This window comes from Strix aluco, chromosome 16, assembly GCF_031877795.1.
Source record: "Strix aluco isolate bStrAlu1 chromosome 16, bStrAlu1.hap1, whole genome shotgun sequence".
NCBI classification, from domain to species: domain Eukaryota; kingdom Metazoa; phylum Chordata; class Aves; order Strigiformes; family Strigidae; genus Strix; species Strix aluco.
This window is the reverse complement of record NC_133946.1, coordinates 10377512-10399002: the sequence shown is the minus strand read 5'-3', so window position 1 is coordinate 10399002 and position 21491 is coordinate 10377512. Positions and strand designations below refer to the sequence as shown.

At 46.2% G+C, this 21491-nt stretch overlaps 1 protein-coding gene across 22 annotated transcripts in view; it reads left to right on the top strand.

Annotated features, from left to right (window-relative positions):
* The window catches only part of RAB3IL1 (RAB3A interacting protein like 1), a 72521-nt gene that overhangs the window by 13088 nt on the left and 37942 nt on the right, over positions 1-21491 (top strand). For 3 of the 22 annotated variants that reach the window (XR_012625352.1, XR_012625348.1, XR_012625350.1), the window contains exons 6-18: positions 1710-1838; positions 1952-2064; positions 2968-2991; positions 4657-4756; positions 5746-5812; positions 6216-8498; positions 9298-9514; positions 9825-11835; positions 11915-11964; positions 12830-12853; positions 16078-16525; positions 16990-17157; positions 19731-19950. Coding sequence is in view for 5 of the 22 variants with exons in the window: in XM_074841619.1 (XP_074697720.1) it covers positions 1710-1838; positions 1952-2064; positions 2968-2991; positions 4657-4756; positions 5746-5812; positions 6216-6298 (516 nt within the window). In the remaining 17 variants the exon portion in view is untranslated. Of the gene's footprint in view, positions 1-1709; positions 1839-1951; positions 2065-2967; positions 2992-4656; positions 4757-5745; positions 5813-6215; positions 8867-9267; positions 9515-9824; positions 11836-11914; positions 11965-12829; positions 12854-16077; positions 16526-16989; positions 17158-19730; positions 19951-21491 lie in introns of those variants that run through there. The other 19 variants (XR_012625360.1, XR_012625359.1, XM_074841623.1 and 16 more) reach the window with 16 other exon arrangements.

The following is a 21491-nucleotide window of genomic DNA, read 5'->3' as shown; positions in this document are numbered from 1 at the left end:
TCAAGCTGAAGTCAAAAAGTGTGGCTTGTGGCCCTGTGATGTCTTGAGCAGCACGCTTAGTTCCCTGGAGGGGAGGACTTGAGCCTTTCTTTGGATCTTCTGTTTTGTCTCATGTGTTTTTACCTCCGTTTCTTGCTTGTCTCTCTAAACCTTTTCCTTCATTGTCTGTCTCTTCCTCTGCCCTCAAAGTCTGGGTTACCCGCTCTCCTCTCCCTGCTCCTTTGTCTCATCCCCGGGAAGGCTATCCACATCACCTATGAACCAGGCTGGCAGGCCTTGGGGGCAGATGCTTCCTCATCCTTGCGGCAGGTAACCTTTCTGGACAGCGTTGGGGAGGGGTGGGACTCATCTGCCTCTCACACTTTAGCCTTTCAGTTCTAGCTTCCTTTTATGCTAACCTCCTTTTTTTTGTTTTGTTTTTGTGTTTTTCTCAATTTGTTTTTCCATCTTGTGGCTCTGAAGCTGTCTCCTGGTACCAGGTGAGCAGTCTCCGTAGCGTAGAGCGAGTGTGCTAGAACCCACACCTTTTTCAGCTTTGTTCACCTGTGTTCTTTGTGTTGCTCAGCAGGGTTTCTTTAGTTTTGTTTTTCCTTTTGGCAGCTTTAACGGGATTTGCTGACCTTTTCAGGAGATGTCCTGTCAGTCAGGTTGGTGGTTCCACTAGTGATCCATCTGGGTTTTAAATGTCAGGTCGCAGCGAGTCTTCAGGACTGAAGTATTTTCAGCCAAACAGGGATGGAGGGAGCAACCTTCCTGCTGGCTCAGGGGGTGGGAGCAAGCTCCATCCTGGGTCTCTTCCTGCTGAGCAGTGACAATGCTTGTGGGCCCACCTGTAAAAGACAATGAGCAGACATTAAAATGGAGAAAGCTCTTCCGACTCTTTGAGGGACCTCCTTTCCTACGCTCAGCTTGCCTCTGCAAGCCTGTGTGGCTGCCCAGTGTTCCCATTGCTGCTGCGACTCCCCAAACACCAGAGTTCTGGGCTTGGAGTGGTTTTTAAAGGGTGGCATACCCTGTGAGCTCATACTACTCTCTGAATGTAGTCCTGCTGATGGCTGTTTATTAATCACAGATTATAGAATGGTTTGAGTTGGAAGGGACCTTAAAGATCATTGAGTTCCAACTCCCCAGCCATGGGCAGGGACACCTTCCACTAGCCCAGGTTGCCCAAAGCCCCGTCCAACCTGGCCTTGAATGCTTCCAGGGAGGGGGCAGCCACAGCTTCTCTGGGCAGCCTGTGCCAGTGTCACCACTCTTTCCAATTCATCCTTTTTCGTAGCAATCCTTTCCTTACAGAAGGGCTCTGTGTCCTGGGTGCCATTGCCCCTGTGCTTTGCCATTCAGCTGCTCTCGTCATTCCTGCCATGGGCTCTGAGTGGGCACTTGGTCTGTTTGGTGGTTGTGTGGTGGTTTTCCTGCAAGCAGAGGTACTGCCCTGGCCTGGAGGAAGGTGGGGTAGAGACGTGCCTGCAGGTTTCTGTCAGAATAAGCCCAGTATGGCTGTGTCACTCTGCTGATGGGTGGGAGATGAAAGATCCTTGGAGCAAGCTGGCTTCTCTCAGACACTTCTGTGATGTCTGAGCCTTTCTAGATGCCAAAGCAGATGTTTTGTAGTCAGGTTACCTGTGTAGTAACAGATATCTTCCGATACCGTATCTCTCTCTCCACCTGCTCTCCCTCTACCTGTTTCTCTTGGACACTTGCTGCAGGTCGACTCCATTTTATTTGCTGAGTTCCAGGCCTGGAAGGAATCTCCAACTTTAGATAAATCCTGCTCCTTCCTGGACAGAATTTATCGAGAAGATGTAGGACCTTGTCTGGACTTCACTAAGCAGGAGGTGAGTGCTGGAAAAGGAGGACAAAAACTCTGCAATCTGGGAGCACCACAATTGCACCTTTGTGGAGGTGACCTTTGCACATTCAGATCTGTGCTCGTTCCTCTTTGCTGCAGCTGTCGGAGCTGGTGCGAGTGGCTGTGGAGGAGAATACACTCACCATTGAGCCGGTTGCTTCCCAGACACTGCCTGTGGTGAAGGTGTCAGCAGAAGAGTGCAGTGGGCCAAAGTAAGGAGCCATTCTTATCTTCTCCTGTCCTCTCCTTGCTACCGGTCTTTTTGTACCATCTAGTGGAATTTGGCCAGGCCTTGCTCAGTCAGTTGAGTTGAACAGCTCATAGGGCTCAGCTGAGTGTTCTCTGAGCCCATGGCCAGTGGTAGTTCAACTCAACTCTTTACGTGAGAAGAGGAATTAGCTCAGCTCAGCTGATGTACTGTAGTTGACTGTTTTGGGGGATAACCTAGTGATGTGTTAGTGCTCTTGGCTTGGGAGAGGTTTGTGGTTTTTTTTCCTTTAAGGTAGCAACTTGTTTTATGTTCTCTGAAGGTGTGTTTGTGCATAACCTGGGGTGAAAGGATTAAGTCAGAGCTGCATATCTCGTGTTCTTGCATCTTGTGAGGTTTGATCTCGCCTTACCCTCCTGACCTTGCTGGTGCACCACGTGGGTTTGAGCCTAGGTCAGAAGAGATATCCTCTTGCTGCATATCATCTGCCCCACCTGATGCTGTCACCTTGCCAACAGAATTGGGGCTGTGACTGCTCCAGAGCTTGTGTGACTGTATCTGATGTGACAGACAACTTGAGATTGCCTTGAAGAGGAGCACTAGCAGGAGTGACATAAATCCCCTATCTCCGTCTGGAATATTTATTCAGCTGTTGAATTTAAGTTCAGTCAGGGCTCGCTCTCTTTGTTCTTCCCTCCCTTGGCTTGAAGCAGAGCACCTTCTAGCAAAGGTGTTCCTGTAACAGTAAATGCTCATGCAGATTTCCTACCACTCTCTTCTGTGTTTTCTGTCATCTCTAGGCAAATTGTTGTGTGAGTATGTATCAGACCTGTTCCAAGAACAACCCATCCTGTGTTTATCCTTTTCAGTTTCCTTTTGATTATTTTTTTTTTTTGTGTCTTTACAGTGGGTTCCGGTCACAAATTGTAACGTAAGTGAAGTATTTATTGTTTAGTCAGTGATCAAAGATCTCTAATCCATTAACAAGTTACTAACTTAGTGCAATTTAGCAGCTTTGAGGCTAGAGCTGAACTAAGCTAACTTTTTAACCCTGTTCAGTTTCCATACAGACAGGATGGTAAGGGATCTTGCTATTGGCAACAAAGAACCCAAAAGGGGTTTGTTCCCTGGATGCGAAACACTGATTTTTATGGCAACTCTGGATGTGCTGTGGACCAGAAAGAAGAAAACTGGGATCCAAATGCTATGGTTTAGGTTACTTCTAGCTACGGTTGTGATAGCTGAAGTTACACCATGTGGTACCACCCAAAGCAAGAGCGACTAGTAGGATTCTCTATTTTCCAGTATGCTGCAATGCTCAAATTTTGGGACCTCTTAAAGATATCTTGTTTACAAAGGTATTGGTCATTCTGAGCCTTCTGAGGATTTAATCTCCTTGAGTTGTGTTAATATTTGGTCAGTGATTACTTCTCATTGCATCTGAACTTACAGCCCATGCTTCCCCTCTTAGCTAATACTTGTCTTGATAGCAGTGGAGAGCAAGCACAGAGACATGCTCAGAGGCTCTCTGAAACATCTACTCCTGTATGCTGTCATCTTCCACAGCCCACAGAGCAAATTTTGGCAGCTGGGAAATGATGTCCCTTTTCCCACCATGCAGGCACAAAGTCTCTGGGGAATGTGGTGATTCTATGCAGCAGAAAACTCTGCTTTGCTGCTTTAAGTGGTGATGAAGGAAGGGCAACTGGCTGGTCCTGGGAACCATTAGTCTTGCAAATAACAGAAGGAAATGGCAAGAAAATAATAAAGGCATGCTGCACCCTTGCTGATTGTCTTTTGGTAGTCTCCCTGGGAGCTAGGCTGTCTTGAAAAGACTATTTTCTTCACTCGATCTGAAATCTCCTTACAGTTGTGAAGCCAAGCTTCTTCCCTGCCTGCCCAAGAAGGGATTGGCTTGTTCTTAGGAACTTCAGGCCTCATCCAAAGCCCCCTGAAGTCAGTACAAAGTCACTGCCTGTGGCTTCAACTAGAGTAGCTTCAAATCAGGCCCAAATTAATTAATAGGAGCTTAGTATAAAGGCTGCAGTGTGACTTGTTCGGAGTTCTCAGCATGAGCAAGTTCTGCTCAACTGCTGGATTTACCTGTTTTGAGACCAGGTTTGGTCCCCAGCCAGCATGTATATTTGCATCCCATCAGGAAGGGTGATACACCTGAGCAGAACTCCTTCAGCAAAAGCCTTGCCTGGAACATGGGGGAGATGTCATCTGGTCTCTGCGCATTGGTTATACTCTACTCCAGCCTCACCTCTTTAATATTTTCTGTGGTTTTGTCTTGGGCTGTCTGCCAGGGAAAAGGCTACAGCCTTGGTTTGCTTGGGCGTGGAATAATTCATGGTTCCTGATATTTAGCCTAAGGTCTACTAAACTTGCCATTTATGGAATCTTTCTAGAAGCAAAAGGCTCTTACAGCCATGGTTGGTTTTTTTTTTTTTTCCTTCTTCATGCTGACTGACACAGGTCTGGCTTCTAAACTCCCACTTCCATCTCTTGGGGATAGTCTGAAGGTTGTTGAATTGCTGTGCTCTGCCGAGCCACTAGATTGTTGAAGGCTGAAGTGTTTTTTCTTTGTCTGCAGGAAATGTGCTCTGAGTGGCCTCCCCAGGACCTGCAAGCACCGCATCATGCTGGGGGATTCTGGGAATTACTACTACATTTCACCATCCTGCAGGGCCAGGGTGAGTCTTCCACCTTCCCGGGGTGCTGTGACCCTCCAAAATTGTTCCAAGCCCTGAGATGGAGGAGCTCTTGGCTCAGCCCAGTCACAGAGACCTGTGGGGCTTGAGTTTGTTCCTAAAGTCGAGGTGGCTCTTGGTCTTGGCTCTACGGTGCAGGTCTCCAGCCCTGCCTCATACTCTGGTGCTCTGCCTTATGTTCCTTCAGGTAACCTGTCCTCAGTGTGTTTGCTTTCCACGGTTTGATTCAGTACAAGGCTTTGATTGTTTTGCTTTATTATTATTTTTTAATTCTCCTTTGTAAAACACAGTAATTTTCTGCTCTTTAAATGCTGGCTCCTGTTACTGTTCTAGTACAGATCAGTGACTCAAATGGTTGTGAGAACAAGCTGTCCTTTCTTTGGAGGGAAGGGAGAAGGTGAATGATTTGTTAATGTTGCTGTTAGGGCTCCGATTCAATTGTAGAAGTTTATTCTTTCCCGAGTTGCATGTCAGAAGAGCTGATCCTGTAACATGGGACTATTTCTGAGACAAAAAGTTGGTTTTGTGCATGGATTTAAGTTGACTAATTTTTGCCACTTGCACATAATGTGTCATGAACACCCTTACCTCCCTGCACACATGCTTTCTGCACAGATCTTTAACTCCAAAGATTTTCCTTCAGCTGGAGAACAGTGCTCTTTGAAGGAGGGTCATGGACTTTGCTGCCACATTAAGTAGTGTTTACTTATGTCTGAAATCTGCAGTAGTTTGGATTTCTTCCATAGTATGTCTCATGGATCGCATAATATCTTGGGACAGGATTGCAGACACCCAGAATTTTTAAACCAGCTTTCTTCCTATCTCTTTCCATCTGGTAGTGTACAGTTCTATTTCTCAGGTGCTGAACACCAAGAGCTCTCCTGCTGGGTGCTGTGCCAACCTCTTGATGTTGTGACAGGCAAAGCAGTTCTGTAGCTGACTTTTTTTTTTTTTTCTTCTCTCTCCTTCAGATCACAGCGGTGTGCAACTTTTTCACATACATTCGCTATATCCAGCAGGGCTTGGTGAGGCAGGATGGTAAGAGGGGATGGTGGGGACGCCTTCTGGGGGCCACTGGGAGGAATTAAGAGATCCTACTCAGCGTGAGAGTAATGGGGCCAGCTTGGGGGACCCTGAACTCCCTGTGTCTTTGAGAAACTCTTAAATGACAAAAAGGCATGAGCTGGGAGGAATAGATGCACCTATTTGTTGCTCATCACTCGTTGGGAGCTTTGCCCTGGGGTGGAGCTGGTAAGGGATGACCTGATGGGCCTGTCTTGCTGGAGCCTCCAGCATGTTTGCTCCCATCTCTTTGGGGCTGAGCCTGGCTGGGCTGCACTGAGAACACAGCATAACATGAGGTGGTGTCCAGCTGTGCCTTGCTTTACTGATTTTTGGTGTTTTTTTTCCTTCTCTCCCCCACACCCATTTTGCTTTGCAGTGGAGCTGATGTACTGGGAGGTCATGCGGCTCCGGAGGGAGATGTCTCTGGCCAAACTTGGGTTTTATCCCAGTGAGATGTAAGCAGAGGCCTGAGCATGGAAGGAAACTGCTCCTGAATGAACCGCTTGTCAAACGTAGTCTGCCAAACAGATAAAGGCAGTGCCTCTCCTGCAGTGGGCCTTACTCCCTCCCCACCCTCCCTCTGCCTGAAGCTGATCAAGGAGCAAGAAGCACAAGTTCCACCTTCAGCTGTCCCATTTCTCCAACTGTGACTGGAATGCAGCTGCCAAGCTACCCCCCCTCCAGAGCTGGGCTGGCCCTGGCTGCTTTGGGGTGGCCATCTACAGACTGTCCTCTGCAGAGTCTCCTATATGCAGTGTATATCCATTTTTTGTTTTTTAAACTTTTGTTTTTATATGCAGTCTGCTTTGGCGTAGTCTGAGGCTGGCCCTGTGCAAGGCAGGAGTCCTGGACCTTCTCTCTGTAAGCAAGTCCTTCAGGACAGATGCTGGCTGTCTGTCCATCTGTTCCCCTCATTCTTTGGGGTGGAGGGTGCTGTGCCCAGCTGTACACATAGGTCCTGCTGACCACTTACTCCCCTAACAGCCCTGTAAATGCCAGCAGCACACAAATAATCTTCTGGAGAGCCATGAATAGCCTGTTTCCAAGTACTTCCTTGCTCCTTTTAAAGGAGCCTGCAAGAGAAGCTTTCTGCCAACTTGAGTCACAAAGAGGGATTTGTTTCTGTTTTTAGCTTGCAGTTTGGCACTGGGTAATCCAGGCTGGGGGAACAGCCAGAGCAGAGGCCGGAGCTCTGCACCTGGGGCCTTCAGTAGAAGAAAGCGATCAGGAAAGCTGCGTAACTCACAGCTGGCTACAGCTTGGCTGTTGTCGGTGCAGGATGTTTTCTCCTGGTCTGGAGAATCTGCTGCAGTTGTCACAGGCAGATGCAGACCTTGATGGGTGGTGCCCTGTGACAGTCCTCAGTGCAGAAGCCCCCCATGGTGCTCTTAGATACAAACCTCACCCACAAACATGCCTTTGAGCTGCTCTTGCTCTGAGGGAGCTTTGGGCAGTACTGTTCCCACTCTTTCGATAGAAACCACGGTCCCAGGCTGGGTTCTTTGTCTCCAGAAGGAGCATGCCCAGGCTGGGCAGTGTCTTGAGGCCCCAAGATTTCCTCCACAGTCTTACGTTCGACCTGGAGATGCGCCTCTGCTGGGAAGCCTAGCTTCTTCTGGGCTGCCATCCCCAGTGAGGAAATTTGAGACATGAGAGGGATGTGGCTGAGGTTCCTGTATACCTCAAGATGTGCTGGGAAGGATGTCCCTAAAGCTGTTGGAAAGCAGAGGTCTGCTGTAGCTTGAACTTGGGCCCAGGCTTGTCTGTACAACTGTGTTAAAGCCATGACAGTGTTTTGTAGCCGATTTAGCCTTTTTTTTCAGTGACTGTGGAATGAGCTTGGCTACCACCCGCCCTGGAGGCTTCATCTCATGTGGCATTTCTTCACTCTTGACGTGTGTCTCCCATCATCATAACTCCCATCTTAGCAAGTTGGTGCCCAGAACCAAATCACCATCCTCAGCTCCATTAAGTTTCACCCTCTCCTGGGAGAGGCTACAGTAGCAACTCTCTCTTCAGTGAAGGAAAATTAACTGAGCTGCTGGATTTTTGTCCAGGGGAGGGACGAATAGATGGGGAAGACAGAAGTTTTTGATTTAGAACATAATACAAGGACAGCTTCACAGCAAATCCGAGAACCTCCTGTGGAAGACCCCCATGAGCTTTCCCATCACTGAGCACACTTAGAGTACACCGCTGAGCTGCTCCTCGGGGGACTCCTTTCCTTATAGCTATAGTGGCATGTAGTATTGTTTGCTAAGGGTTAGTAGCTATGTGAAGCATGACTTGTCATCCCCAGAGCTGGGAGAACATGTTCCTGACCAGCCTTGAATCCACCTCTTTCAGCTCGGAAAGGGCTGACCTGCAAGTCTGAGCTGTTAACACCCCAGTTCTGCTTTTGCTTCCCACAGCTGAGTGCCCCAACTCATGCTGCTCGCCCTAGCGAGATGAGTGTGTGCCTCTGCTACTCTGCACCAAAGGAATATGTTTCAAATGTGGAGTAAGAGCCTGGAAAATCTTTGGGTAAGAGTCTGGCTGGGTCTTGAGCTAGTGATCAACCTGCATCTCTTTGGTGTCTGCAGACTTGTGGCAATTTGACATCAACTTTTCCAGAGGAGAAAATAGAAATGTATTTCCCCAGCTGCAGATTTCAGCTCAGGTAAATTCTATCCCTGACAATTTCTCCTTGTATCTGTTCCCCCTGACCTTTTGATCTCTACATGTCATCGTGTGCCATTAGCTGCTACGTTGCACAACAGACGTGGCTGCATCGCAGCACTGGGAATGAGATGATCTCTCTATGTAGGAGATACTTTGGTTTGTGGGATGTTTTTTTTTCCCCAGTGTCACTTTGTAAAGCACTTTGAGATGAATTAGAGAAATGCATTGTATAAGGTTGTCTTACATTTAAAACAAAGCAGAGAGAACAATTTGTAAATGAATATAAAGTCACTCCATTAACAGCGGGATGGTTGCACCCTGCTCTTTAATAAAGGAAAATAAACATTTGCTATTAACCTCTTCAAAGGTCTGATTGCAGTTCTAGGGTTGGGGTGATTGAGGTGTGTGTGCTCAGTAGCCAAGAGAAAAATCAAGTTTGGCTGGCACTGTGCTCTGTGCTTCTCTTACCACTGTGTCCTGAGGAACTGGGGTTTTAATTCTTTTTCTTCATCAGCTTGCCCCTCCTGTAGCTGGCTGCTCCCTGACTTCACCAGGGAACTAAGTGACGGTGTTCTGGTAGCAAACAGTTTTATCACAGTTATTTGTTGCGATAAGGCAGGCTTGTGTGGCTCTTGCTGAGGGAGACTGAGGTTTCTCCCTGCTCAGTTGTGGTCTGGTTCAGTTTACTGGTTTGAAGCATTGCATAGGATATGCTGGCAGTCCCAAAGGCTGGTTAATTCAAGGATCATCTTCCTTTTTCCTTGCAGGGCTGAGCAGTCTCTTGCTTTTCCTATCAGCAGGTGGAGACAGAACTATGGTGGGAGCCTTTCAGAAGCTGCCATTACCAGTGAGCCCTTAAGTGGTGTGGAGTGAATGTTTCTCTTCTCTGGAGGCTTTTGGATCTCTGGGGCAGGTCTTGGCTGCACCAGGGCCTGAGGCTTTGGATGCAGAGGCAGGAACTGGCAAGCATGAGTTGTGGTAGCACTGGGGACTGAACTTGCTGCTGCCGTTCAGGTAATTCCCCCCTGCTTTTAGCTGCGATTTGGTTTGGAAAAGGCTGCCTTTTCTTATCAACAGGTAGATCCAGCTCCTGCAGGCCCTTTTCTTGTCCTTTGTAGAAGGAGAAGGGAGCCTGTGGCTGGGTTCCCTTGGCCCTAGCCCACATGCAGCTCCATGTCACAGCAGAGGCAAACACAAGTGAGAGATACCAGCTAGTTTTGGGCACAGTGTGTGCCTGCCCTTCAGCAGCTCCCAGACTCTTCAGGTTGGGAAGTTGCGTCATTCTGGCTTCACTAAAATAATTTTTCTCTCCTCCTGCTTTTAGCTATGGACATTAACATGGAAGATCTCTTGCCATGATCTCTTGGGGATGGCAGTGGAGGGAAAAAGCAAAACATCAGATGCCTTTGGGAAGTGAAACAGAGGTACAGCCAGAGCAGAACACAGGATTAGACCTCATGGCAATAGTGGTTCTGGGACCTGGGGCGTCTAATTCAGTAAAGGTAAACTTGCATGAGGATGAGTAGTAGAAAGGCTGGGCCCAGGGAACCTTGTGTTCTCTGGGTGAGTGCGCAGTGCTGAGGTTCTCCCCAGCATGGGACAAAGAAACTCTGAACCCTCATGGGCTTCCTCTGGATTCGTGCTTGATGCAAGAGTGGTCAGGCCTTCACTGTGTTTCCTGTTTGTGTGCAATCCTGAGACCCAGGCACTGATGCTTGCTGTGACAGTGTGACAAGCGTCACCATGACCTTCTCCACACTGTGTGTAAAGCCAGGAACTGGGGTCCTGGGTCTTCCCTACTCAGAGTACCCTGAGACACTCTTAGCCAGGCCCCCAGATCTCCTTTTCATCCTTTCCCCTTTCCATTCCTGTGTAAATGTGAGCATTATCGCCTTCCTCTGATGGAATGAGTGGCCCCCCACTGCTGCTCTCCGATTTCTCTACCCTGTTCAGGTGGGTGAGGGTGCAGAAGATTTTCCCTGTCTGGATTCGCACTCATTGGCATTTGACATCATGGCAGGGAGAGAAGGGTGCTGGAGGCATCTCGGTTTCAACAAGTGCCCAGAGGAAGGAACTGCACCTCTGGGATGTGGAGAACCCCAACAGCTAGCAGCAACGCTTACCGAACGGTCCTGTGCCGCCTTCTGAAATGATGTTACCGTTTTTCAAATGGTGTTACTATTTTGTAGGACAAGCCATCTGGGCATGGAGAATCACAGAATCATCTGGGTTGGAAAAGCCCTTGAAGATCATCCAGTCCAACCATGAACCTCACCCTGACCGTTCTCAACTCCACCAGATCCCTCAGCGCTGGGTCAACCCCACTCTTCAACCCCTCCAGGGATGGGGACTCCACCCCTGCCCTGGGCAGCCCATTCCAACGCCCAACAACCCCTTCTGCAAAGAAATACTTCCTAAGAGCCAGTCTGACCCTGCCCTGGCGCAGCTTGAGGCCATTCCCTCTTGTCCTGTCGCTTGTTCCTTGGTTCAAGAGACTCATCCCCCCTCTCTGCACCCTCCTTTCAGGGAGTTGTAGAGGGCGATGAGGTCTCCCCTCAGCCTCCTCTTCTCCAGACTAAACCCCCCCAGTTCCCTCAGCTGCTCCCCATAAGACAAGAGAAGGAAACCAACTGGTGATCACAAAGCAGGAACAGAGCTGGCAGTGTCTGCCCGTCCTGCTCGTGCCCTCACTGCCAGTGCTGGAGTAAAGCAGCAGGGAGCTGCCAGCAGAGACACAACACATTCTCCTGGATTCATGGGGGCTTCAAGGAAGAGCTGGCAGGCAGCTGCCAGGGCCAACAGCAGAGACGATGGAGTAATTAGAAGGGCTGTCCTCTTCCTGCCAGACTCAAAGCTCTGTCTGCACATCCCTTCCCTGATGGGTCCAGAATGGGCTGTTTGTGCTCAGATGACTGTAAAGTCGCTCTGTGCTTTTTGGCTCCTGAGCTGTCCTGTGTTAAGCAGCTACGTTTTGAATTGAGACCTGTCTCCAGAAAGGGATATCAATTTCCTTTATTTATTTATTTATTTTAGGATCCTCTAGAGTCCGTATTAAAAAGTAATACAAGAATCTTTGTTCTTTGCAAGGGAGAGTAACTTCTCCGGAGGTTTGGTCCCACCCTGTGCAGCATGGTCAGGCGGCCACAAGAGGGCACAGGCAGACCAGGCAGGGACTGTCCTCCCTCCCTGGGAGAATGGAGCATCTCCAGGGTCCTACCTCTTTCTGCTCCTGCTTCTGTGAAGGCACCACACCTGCTGACCTGTCTTCTGCAGCCTCTTGGGCAGGTGTATCTCTGCAGCCTTCCTTCACTGCTGGCAGTGAGGATTGGTGTTAGGTGGGTGCTGTTCTCCTTTGGTAACTGGAGAGTAAGTCTGTGATGTGGAAACGAAATGAAGCATTTGGATTTCTTTCAGGGATCTTTGGTTAAGCCTGAGGAACATTGCAAAGCAATGAGCATGGCCAGGTGAGACACGGAATGTTTTGCTATGTCTGTTGTGCCACCAGCATCTTCAGCAGCAGCCTCTGATGTTTGTTAGTATGGTCAATAAGCAAACTTGCAGGATGTGAGGCATTTTGGTGTGGTACTAAAACACAGACAGTCTGGCAGTTATAGCAAAAAGGACCAGAGATCTTCCTGTGTGTGGGTTTTTTTTGGTTTTTTTTTTTTTCCTGCACCAGTTTCAGTGTAGATTATTCTGGGTGGTGTCAGTTCAGCCACCTGTGTTGGAGCTCCACTTTCCCCATCTACCAAACTGGGAGATGATTAGTTTCCGCCATGAGGCGGATATTTGGGCCCCACCATTTAGTACCGCTTCTATCTATAGCTCTAGTAGGAGTGATAAGGTGTGTGCATATGCCTGATACATTTGTTGTACCTGTATGTGGGGCTCTGATCATTTGTGCATGTGTTCATGGCTGGGAGGGATAAGTGTCTGCAGGTCCAGAATGAGGTATTCAACCTGGACTGCACAGGTGCTTGGGTTTGGAAGGTAAAAGGGATTTTCTCTCTCTGGTGGAGGTTAGTATTGTGCACAGTGAGGTGCTTTTAGGTACTTAGATGTTAATACATGTTTAAGTGCAGAATCTAGGAGACTTGGAATGGTAAGAGGAGAGAAACCAGGATAAGGTTTGAGATTTGATTGCTCATGGCAATTCCCTGGGTCTGCTGGTCCTGTCCTTTACCCTGCCTTCAAGGTTACTCAGGGTTTGCACGGGGCTGTAAATCAGGCTGTCTTTGCACAGTTGGTCAGGCTGACTCCACGTGTCCAGACAGACGTATGTTTCCAGGAACCAGCAAATCAAAGAGTTGGGTTTTTTGTTTGTTTCAGGTGCAGACAAGAAGAAGGGAGAAGGTAAGCAGATGGCCTCAAAAAAGCTATTTCAAAGCTTTCGTGATGACTAGTAACCTTCCTTTTTTGATAAATGTACCAAACCAGTGAGGATTACCGTGGAATAGGCAGCACTGTGTCAGCCGTGGGGATATTCCAGTCATTTCAGAAATTTGGGGAGCATGGCCCTGCCAGGAAGAAGTCGGTGTCCTGGCACAACTCTAAATGTGCACGTGGCACTGAGGGCTGGGGCTGGTCAGCTCTGCCAAGGCAACACGTTCCTTATAGGAGCAGTCCCTGTGGTGCCACTGGTGCTGGAAGCCAAGAGGTCAGTTTTGCTATTTATCATGTCAATATTTCCATGTTTGTGCAAGGATTATTGGGCTGAGCTGAAAGCAGCTGAAAGGTTGGCTTCAGCCAGCCTGTTAAGGCGGATGGACTTTGTGCAGCTTTACATAACATTCGCAGGATTGTCAGAAGCCAGAACAAGCCCCCAGTGGGGTAATTCCATTCACAAGAGCTGAGTTGGATAGATAGCAAGATGCCTTCTAACCCTGCTTATTCTGTGGCTGTAATGATAACTGTAAAAATTTTGGTGGCCACTGAAATGCTATAGTTATGTGCCTGTTGCTGGGGGCCAGATCAAGCAGAAGGCTAAAGTGTGCATTATCTCCTTCTTGTTGAGGTCAAGAGGACAGGGCTCAGTGGGCAGTGAGGTCCCTTCTAGAAGGGCTGGTGTGTGGAAAGCATCTTCAGCATCCTCTTGACAGCAGGTGTCCAAAGAGACCAACCCTTCCCTGCTTATCAAGTAATAGTGTATTCTGTGGGTCCCTCTGTCGGCTGGGATCTGGGCACATGGTGTGGCAGAAGGCGCTGAGGTGAAGAACAGGGAAAGCTTTGAGTAGGGTGTTCAGTGGGCAGTGTCAGGAGGCAAGAGGGGGAACGTGAAAGGAGATGAAATGGGAGCAATGAAGCAAGACTGAGTGGTGTATGCCCTGGATCTCTGGTGTGATGGGAGGTGGTGGGAGAATTCATAACTTGATAGGATCTCACTGGTGAGGTGGCAGGGATGCAGTGCACAGCCTGAAGGAAGAGGTAAGCGAAAGAGCTTGTTTGGTGGTGGATTAGAAGGGAAAGAGAATGACGTGAAAACGAGACTAGGTTAAGTTGTGGGCTGAATGTGAGGGGTGAGGGCAAATCTGAGCGGACAGTGATGCCTTGACTCAGGAGATGTGATAGCACTAGCTGCTATGATGGAACAGAGAGACAGCAGGGAAAGTTTGGGAAGGAAAAGGTAATTTTTAGCTTTCTTTTGGCCAGGTTGAACTTGAAATGGTTGCTCTTGTAGGAGAAGATCTCAGACTGGGTTAGCTGAACAGGAAAAGTTGGGTCATTGGTACATGTCTGGTTACTTGCAAGTAACTGCAGTGATGGATAAGTGGTTCACAGCATTTTGTGCAGGAGGAGTAGTAAGCCCCAAAACAGCTCCCCATGGGACGGTCTCAGAGAGGGCAGCTGTGAAAAGGAAGCTGAAAGGATTTGGAGGTGGTCCCTGGAAAGCTTTGCAGTGAAAACTCTTAACAGTTGTTCATGTGCTACTTAGAGAGCTTTCAGTGATACTCGTGTAAGCACACAGAACCTTGTGAGCTTTTTAATTCAATGTATGATACCAGAGACTTCGTTAATGTTTCCTATTTATGCTTCCACTTGAGTTCTGGACTGCAGGTTTTCCTCTGGCAGACGTAGACATGGTATTGGCTCAAGTACAGCTCTTTGCCCTTAATTCCCCTGGCTCATTGTGCTAATTCTGCTCTTTTAATCACCTTAGAGCCAATTTAAGATGCTCATGCCAATGGACACATATGTCAGTCACAACTGAAAGACACCTTTGCTCTTTCTGCATCAGAATTGCAGCTGGGATTGGAAGAGGTGACTTGTCCATTGCCTTTGATGTCCTTCCCCTTTGTCAGGCCACCTGCTGAATGCCAGCTGGCAAAAACTTGAAGGAATGAAGCAAGTGGGCTTGACAAATAATGTTCCAGTGGGAATTGCAGCAGTGTCTATTGTTGCGTGAGCGGATGACGAGTCCTTTTGGACAGGTGACGTGTTGGGACCACCCAAAAAAAGCCTGACAGCTCTGACTTGCATGAAGCCTAAAGACTCTTGTTCTATGCTAGGAACACTAGCAGAGGGGACATGAGGACCAAATCTTGTTCATCTAGCACTGAAATAATATGTATGTGTCAGGAAAAAGACCTCATGTTTAACCCCCTGTTTAGGTTGTCTTTCCAGCCCCCAATTCTTCTGACCAGACCACTGCATGGCCATGGGTTTAGTGAAAATTCACTCCTGGTTTGCAAAGGGACTGCTGGTGTCCTAAATTAATTTAGACACATCAGACACTACCACAAGCTCTTTAAAATCCTCAGTGACTCTCTGAAGACTTGGGTGTTTCCCTGTGGCTCACAGCCCTCCAAATGTTTTGGCTTGGGCTGGGGTTACTGGGTCTGTGACTGAGTGATGGGATAAAATTTACCTCCTTTGCAGCAGATGGTTCTTTCATTTCACATGCAATGCAAATATCACAGGATATTTGCACAGAGGGAAGAAAACTCGAGGTAATTTAGTCCTTCCTCCTTGTAGCTGGGTTACATTTGAGTTAGATCAGGCCAGTCAATGCCGTATCTGACTCAGTTTGGAAAACCCAGAAGTAATTTTGCTGTTGACAGCAGTAGTGTCCCTAGCCTCTCTTCATTGTGCTGATTTTAAAAGCCTGTCTTTCCACATTCAAAATGCATAAATATCGTAAACCCTCCTACTGCAGCATGTGTGCTCCCACACTGCGTCTTGTCACTGTCTTACAACAACACATCTGTGAGAGCCTTTCTGAAATTTAGGTACATTGACAACATATTTCAATAGAGACCTTGAAAATTGTCCCTTTCTGTTTAGAGGTGGTTACAGAGACATTGTGGAAAGGAAATTGCTGCTTAATCTCTATCCCCTGTTTTGTATGTGATTCATTTGCACACCACCGAGCAGACGGATGCAACATCTCTTTGCTTTTTATTTATGGATTTTCAGTTATGCAGACAGAAATGGTCATACAATTATAGAATGGTTTGGGTTGGAAGGGACCTTTAGAGATCATCTAGTTCCTGATTTGCCCAAGGTGAGAGACAGAGTCTTGTGTGGCAACATTCAAGCCCAGGCATTCTGTTACCAGGCAAATTGTTGATTTTTTGCAGGGATGTGAAAGGAGTCATGATGCTGGAATGCTGCGACGAACACTGGAGTCTTAAAGTCATCCTGATGATGCCTTGCCCTCTAGTGATGTTGGATTGCATTTCAGTTACATACCTTTATCAAATCGGATGTTTAGCATTTTGTGAGCTTCAGCATGATCAGGAGACAAGAATGAGCAAGGGATTGGAATTGGTATTGGCAGCAGCACTTTCATTTATGTTCACACTTTATTTCCACCCCCGCCGGGTGATGGTGAAGAACAGGCTTCGCTGCTTAAGTCCATTTGGGGTCATGAGCCTGGCCTAAAGGTGTGTTGACTTGCAGACGGTGATAATTTCAACTCAGAGTGATTTTTAGGACCAGGCAGAAGGAGGAACTGGCTCCAGCTGAGAAACCAACACCCTCTTCTGGAGATTCAGAAACCAACTTTTCGGGTTTTATCAGACATCTGTAAGCAAAGTTTGTTTTGGTTTTATTTTTTAAATATAGTTTCTCTGGACTAATTCTAATGGTAATATTAGTTTAATTGCTCTGCTAAGCATGTTCTTCTGGTCTCAGCAGACACTTTTACATCTCCATAAGCAGTGACTCCCCAAATCACTCGCAGATCTCTTCACAGGTGCTTTCCTGATCCAGGATGTTGGTTGGCACAGAAGGAACCTGAAACAATTTCAGAAGCTGCTATATAGAGTTCTGGTAGAAGGGCAGTGAAATGGCACAGGAAAGGCTGACGTGAAACCAATGAGGACTCCCAGTGAAGTGGGTTGATTTGGGCTGGACCCAAAGACTGTCAGGCCTTCTGTGTAATTAGACCCATGCACACGGGCTCTGGCTTTGTGCCGGTCATTATGAAAATAAGAGAAAAATCACAGAAGAGAAAGTGCAGTAGAGTTCCTATGTTTTATATCAAACAGGTCACTGCTTAATGCAACAGAGGAGCATGGATCTGAGTGCAAGATAACTGAATTAAATGAATCAGACAAGTAGACCAGCCACACCCATTTCAACTAGGATGTGTGCAATCACAAGCAATTACTGTGATTAATCTTCTCATTGTCATATACAAATTCAGCACCTGGCCGGTAAGTTGCATAGTTATCTAATTTGCTAAGAATGATGCTTCAGGCAAGGGTGGTCCTTCTACATGAGGATCCTTCTTATTGACCTTTTTCTCCACTCCTTTCCTGAGAGTTTTGAATTTCTGCTGAGCCTCCCTTGGCTTCTTTGGCTTGACCCTTGACATTCAAGCATCAGTTGTTAGCAGTGGGTAGAAGAGCTCTGTTACAAAAACCCGGGGTATTTAAGAAAACAGTCATCATTTGCACCGTTGGAGCTCATATTTGCAACCAAGCAACCTCCCCTAACAAAGGGAGTTAGATAACACCTTTATTTATCACGGGGCTTGCCGACTTGGGTGGAGTCCCCAATATAGGTACAGCCTAAGAATAAAGTCTGTCTTGATCAGCACTATGTGTAGTTATAGCAGGGTATTGTCATTCGTGTTAGCATCTTGAGTACTGGATACCCTTACTTTTTGGTTGATCACAATTAAGTGCAGGCAAAAAAAAAACCCAAAACAACACTTTCCTCGAAGCTGACTGGCTAATTATGATCAAGAAATGTAACAGAAATTAATTCGGGCTCTGTTGTGTTGTGTGTTTTTTTTTTTTTTTCTCTTGGGATTTCTGCTTCTCCCCTGGATACATATGCTATCTAATTCTGCAGCAGACTGATGGACAGTTTGTCTCCCTGGGGTGCTAGGAAAGGCATCTTGATTCAGAGCAAAGCTGTAATCCAGGACTTGGTTCAGTGACTAGAGGAGGCTTTGAATCTAATGCTTGATTGACAGGGAGTCCATTCTTTCACTGAGTCTGGAAAAGACATTGACTGGAGGTAAAAAGTTGGAACATAATAGTTTTATGGTTCAATTTTATGTAGCTGTCTGCACACAGCACTTGTTACCATGAAAGTCAATTTATCAGAATCATAATCATCAAACTTGCACCATATTTCAGGAGACAACCTTAACTTTCCATATACATGATGAGTTGGGTGTTTATGGTTGGTTTTTGCTGGAATGCGTTTTAGTAGTTGTTTCCTTTGAGTTATGCTTGCCAACAGGATTTCCGTCTCTCTTCCCATTTCCAGTAGTTAATTTTACTGATATTTCTAACATTGGTTCTTAGCACAGGGCTGAATGTTTTTTAAGGAGGTGGAGTGACTTTATGAAAAAACTTAATTTCAAAAAATTGATAATGCACTGCTCATAAATCTATTTATGTGTTTGTTAACATAACTGATATGCTATAGTAATAATTGGACTGAAGCTTTGGTCCTTTTACATTTATAGGAGAAAGTGAAGTATATGGTAAATATATTGAAGCTGTTCTGGATCTGTGAACTTTTGGGCTACTATCACTGTATTTTCCTATAAACCCACATAGAAGTGGATGTCTGCTACATATCTTTATTCAGGATTACAGAAGACTGTTTTTAAGTTAAACCTTTTATATGACTCAGGTTCTCAGCTTGAGTACACTGCTGTTGCTCAGAGCAATAAGGTGAATTTAGACAATTCATGGACCAGTCCATAGTCCATGTAGAAAAGATTCCTTTGTAGAACAGATAAATCACCTACACCACAACCTCAGTCACGTATTTATGTTCAGACTCAGCAGATTTCTCACTCTGAATTGTATCCCGTAGCTCTTATTGGAATAACTGTTTTCCTGTTGTTTCTGGTCAGTGTTTAGGAAACAAAGTCCAGACCTATTCTGTCAGCGAGCGAAATGTGATAATAACTTCTGTATACAAATGAGACCTTTTCATAATTATTTCCTCCTCCCTGTCTCATTCATCAGCAAAAGGCTGAGCCATGTCATAAATTTCATGCTCTTTGAAAGGCTTCTTACCACCTTTCTGAAAGGACTCTGTAATGTCTTGCCTGCTCCTTGCCTTCTGCTTGCCTGTTAAGTCAGAATTCTGCAAAATGTTCTTGTGTGTCTTGCCCTTCCTGGTTAAGCTCCTGGCTTGATCGTGACTCCCTCCAGCTGAATCACTGGATTCCTGTGGTGGCTGGGGATTGTGGTGCTTCTAAAAAAACCACTCAGTAGAAAGTGATTTCAGATTGTTAAACAACTGATGTGTCTAGGGGTCATGGAGGGTCTTAATGTCTTCCTGAAGAAGAGGAATGACGTCTTGATTCAGACTGTGGTGTGCTTGAATGGTGAAATTTCTGGGATGCTGGAAGTGGTGTGCACCATGCTATGCAAAGGAAAATCATGCTGTGTTAAATAGATCTGTCCCAGGGCAGTGCTAGGGTTGCCAAGGGGGAATGATTCACCTCCCAGCTTGCTTTTGAATTCTGGAATTTTGTATTATTCCCTTAATACCATTTATAACATGGTTTTCAAACAAATGATGATTCTCTGTCTGGAAATGTGAATGAAATACTTGCCTTACAAGAGGCTGGCAACTTCACCTCAATCCTATTCTGTAGAAACTGCAAAGCAGTTAGAGAGGGACAGTACAAGTAGGATACAGTATGGAAATGTTTCTATATTATATTTCAGGAATTCAGATTTTTCAAGCTGCCAATCTGATAACATGATATAACCCCAACACAAATGCTGAACTGAAAATTTCACTTTTTCAGAGTCTGAACTTGTCATTGACTTTTCCTGAAGAGGATTTATAAAACCTGTTGCAAGGAGGGAGCTATGTGAAAATGGACCTTCTTGCACTACCTGGGTAAAAACTGTACGTGTGAGCACCATGGACGCATTTCTTATCATGCTGATGCTGCCTACTAGGTATGTTGTGAAACATACAGTTTCCTGAGACATCTGGAATTGGGCCATTGCAGAGTAAAACAGGTATTTTTTTTTTTAAGCAATATTGCTCATGGATGAAGGCTTCTTTATAGACCTTGCCAATCATAAATATCTCTATTTTTTTGGGCTCTTATGTAGCTTAAAATAGAGTTGGAACCAATGGTCTCAATGCCTGGCATATGAGTATTTAACAAAAGAGTATGAGGTGCATTTTATGTTGATTTCATGCCTTATGCTAATTTCAAGGGAGTGAGGGAATTGAAATTCAGGCTTAATTTCAGCTACCTCCTGGAAAGTTTAGTTACAACTTACTGACACTTAAAGTCAGATAAAATAAAAAAAAAGACACCCCAACCACTTGTGCTACTGGGTTCACAGCAGCAGTATGTTTCCCAAGTTCCCAGCTGAGGAATGAGCTGAACTTTGGATAAGCAGAGCCTAAGCTCATGGAACAAAAACTTGGAAAACTGTCCACCTTGATGCATTTCAAGTAATGCCCATGGGTTCCCAGCAGAGGTCCAAGCCCTGTGTAAAAGCAGAGAGGGTTTTAGCATGGCTGTGAGATGTGGCTGGAGTGTTGGCATCTTAAGCCAGAATGTGAACTCAGAACTATTGGGTCCTTAGTCCCCTTCAGGCCACGTTGCGTTGGGATGCTCAGACGTTCAAGCTATGTTGCGTTTGGATGCTCAGAGGTTCTGGGAAGAGATTGTACTCCCAGGGAAGAAAGCCAGTTGATATATCAGCTTGTAACAGTTTATTTTTGTGTAAGAGCTCTCTGTGTTTGTATTAGGGGAATGTGTTTATTCTAGGATCAAATAAAAGTCCTAATAGTGGGACAAGGTAGTGTCATTTTCTGTTTTGAGTTCTATGACTTCTCATAGAGTGCTTTCTGTGCAGAATGAGTTTACCTATGAGGCAATTGATGTGTACTCTGGAAAACTGTAGTATTGATTTAAGGTAACAGATAACCATAGACTGGCCTTTCCCAACTATCGTTTTGTCGCCTGACCTAGGACAGCCTATGCGCTTCCTACTCGCAGCCTCTCTCCGTTGTTGTGTGCTTCTCTATCTGCTGATATGGTTCAAATGGGTTTATTTTCAATAACTAACAGTCTCACAGTTCTGTTAAAGCCTCTGGCCTAACTTAAAGCTCGTTGATGGCGCTGACTTAAAAGCCCACTGAAGCGTTGGTCAAGTTGTTGGTTAGAAGAGCTGCTGCAAGCTGCTTACCATACCTCTGGATGAGCCACGAATGGGCAGAAAATCGAGTTTTAGACAAATTAGAAGAAGCTTCTATGGAAGTTTTCACATCAGTTTGGCTCTCAGCTGCCTCCCCGAATGGCCTGGAGACTGAATTTAAATGGCCGAGCAGATCTTTTTACAGGAAGATTTTCTTTTCTTTGGTGCTTGTTCCCGAGATGAGGGTAAGCAGCGCCATTGTTCCTGGGCTGTGTGAAGGCTGACAAAGAAATCTATCTATGCTATAAAAGTCAATGCTATAAAAGTAATTTCACTAATTTTACCCTGTGAAGTGGAAAAATGACTTTCCACAATCACTAGCTAACAGCTCCTCTATAAAAAAA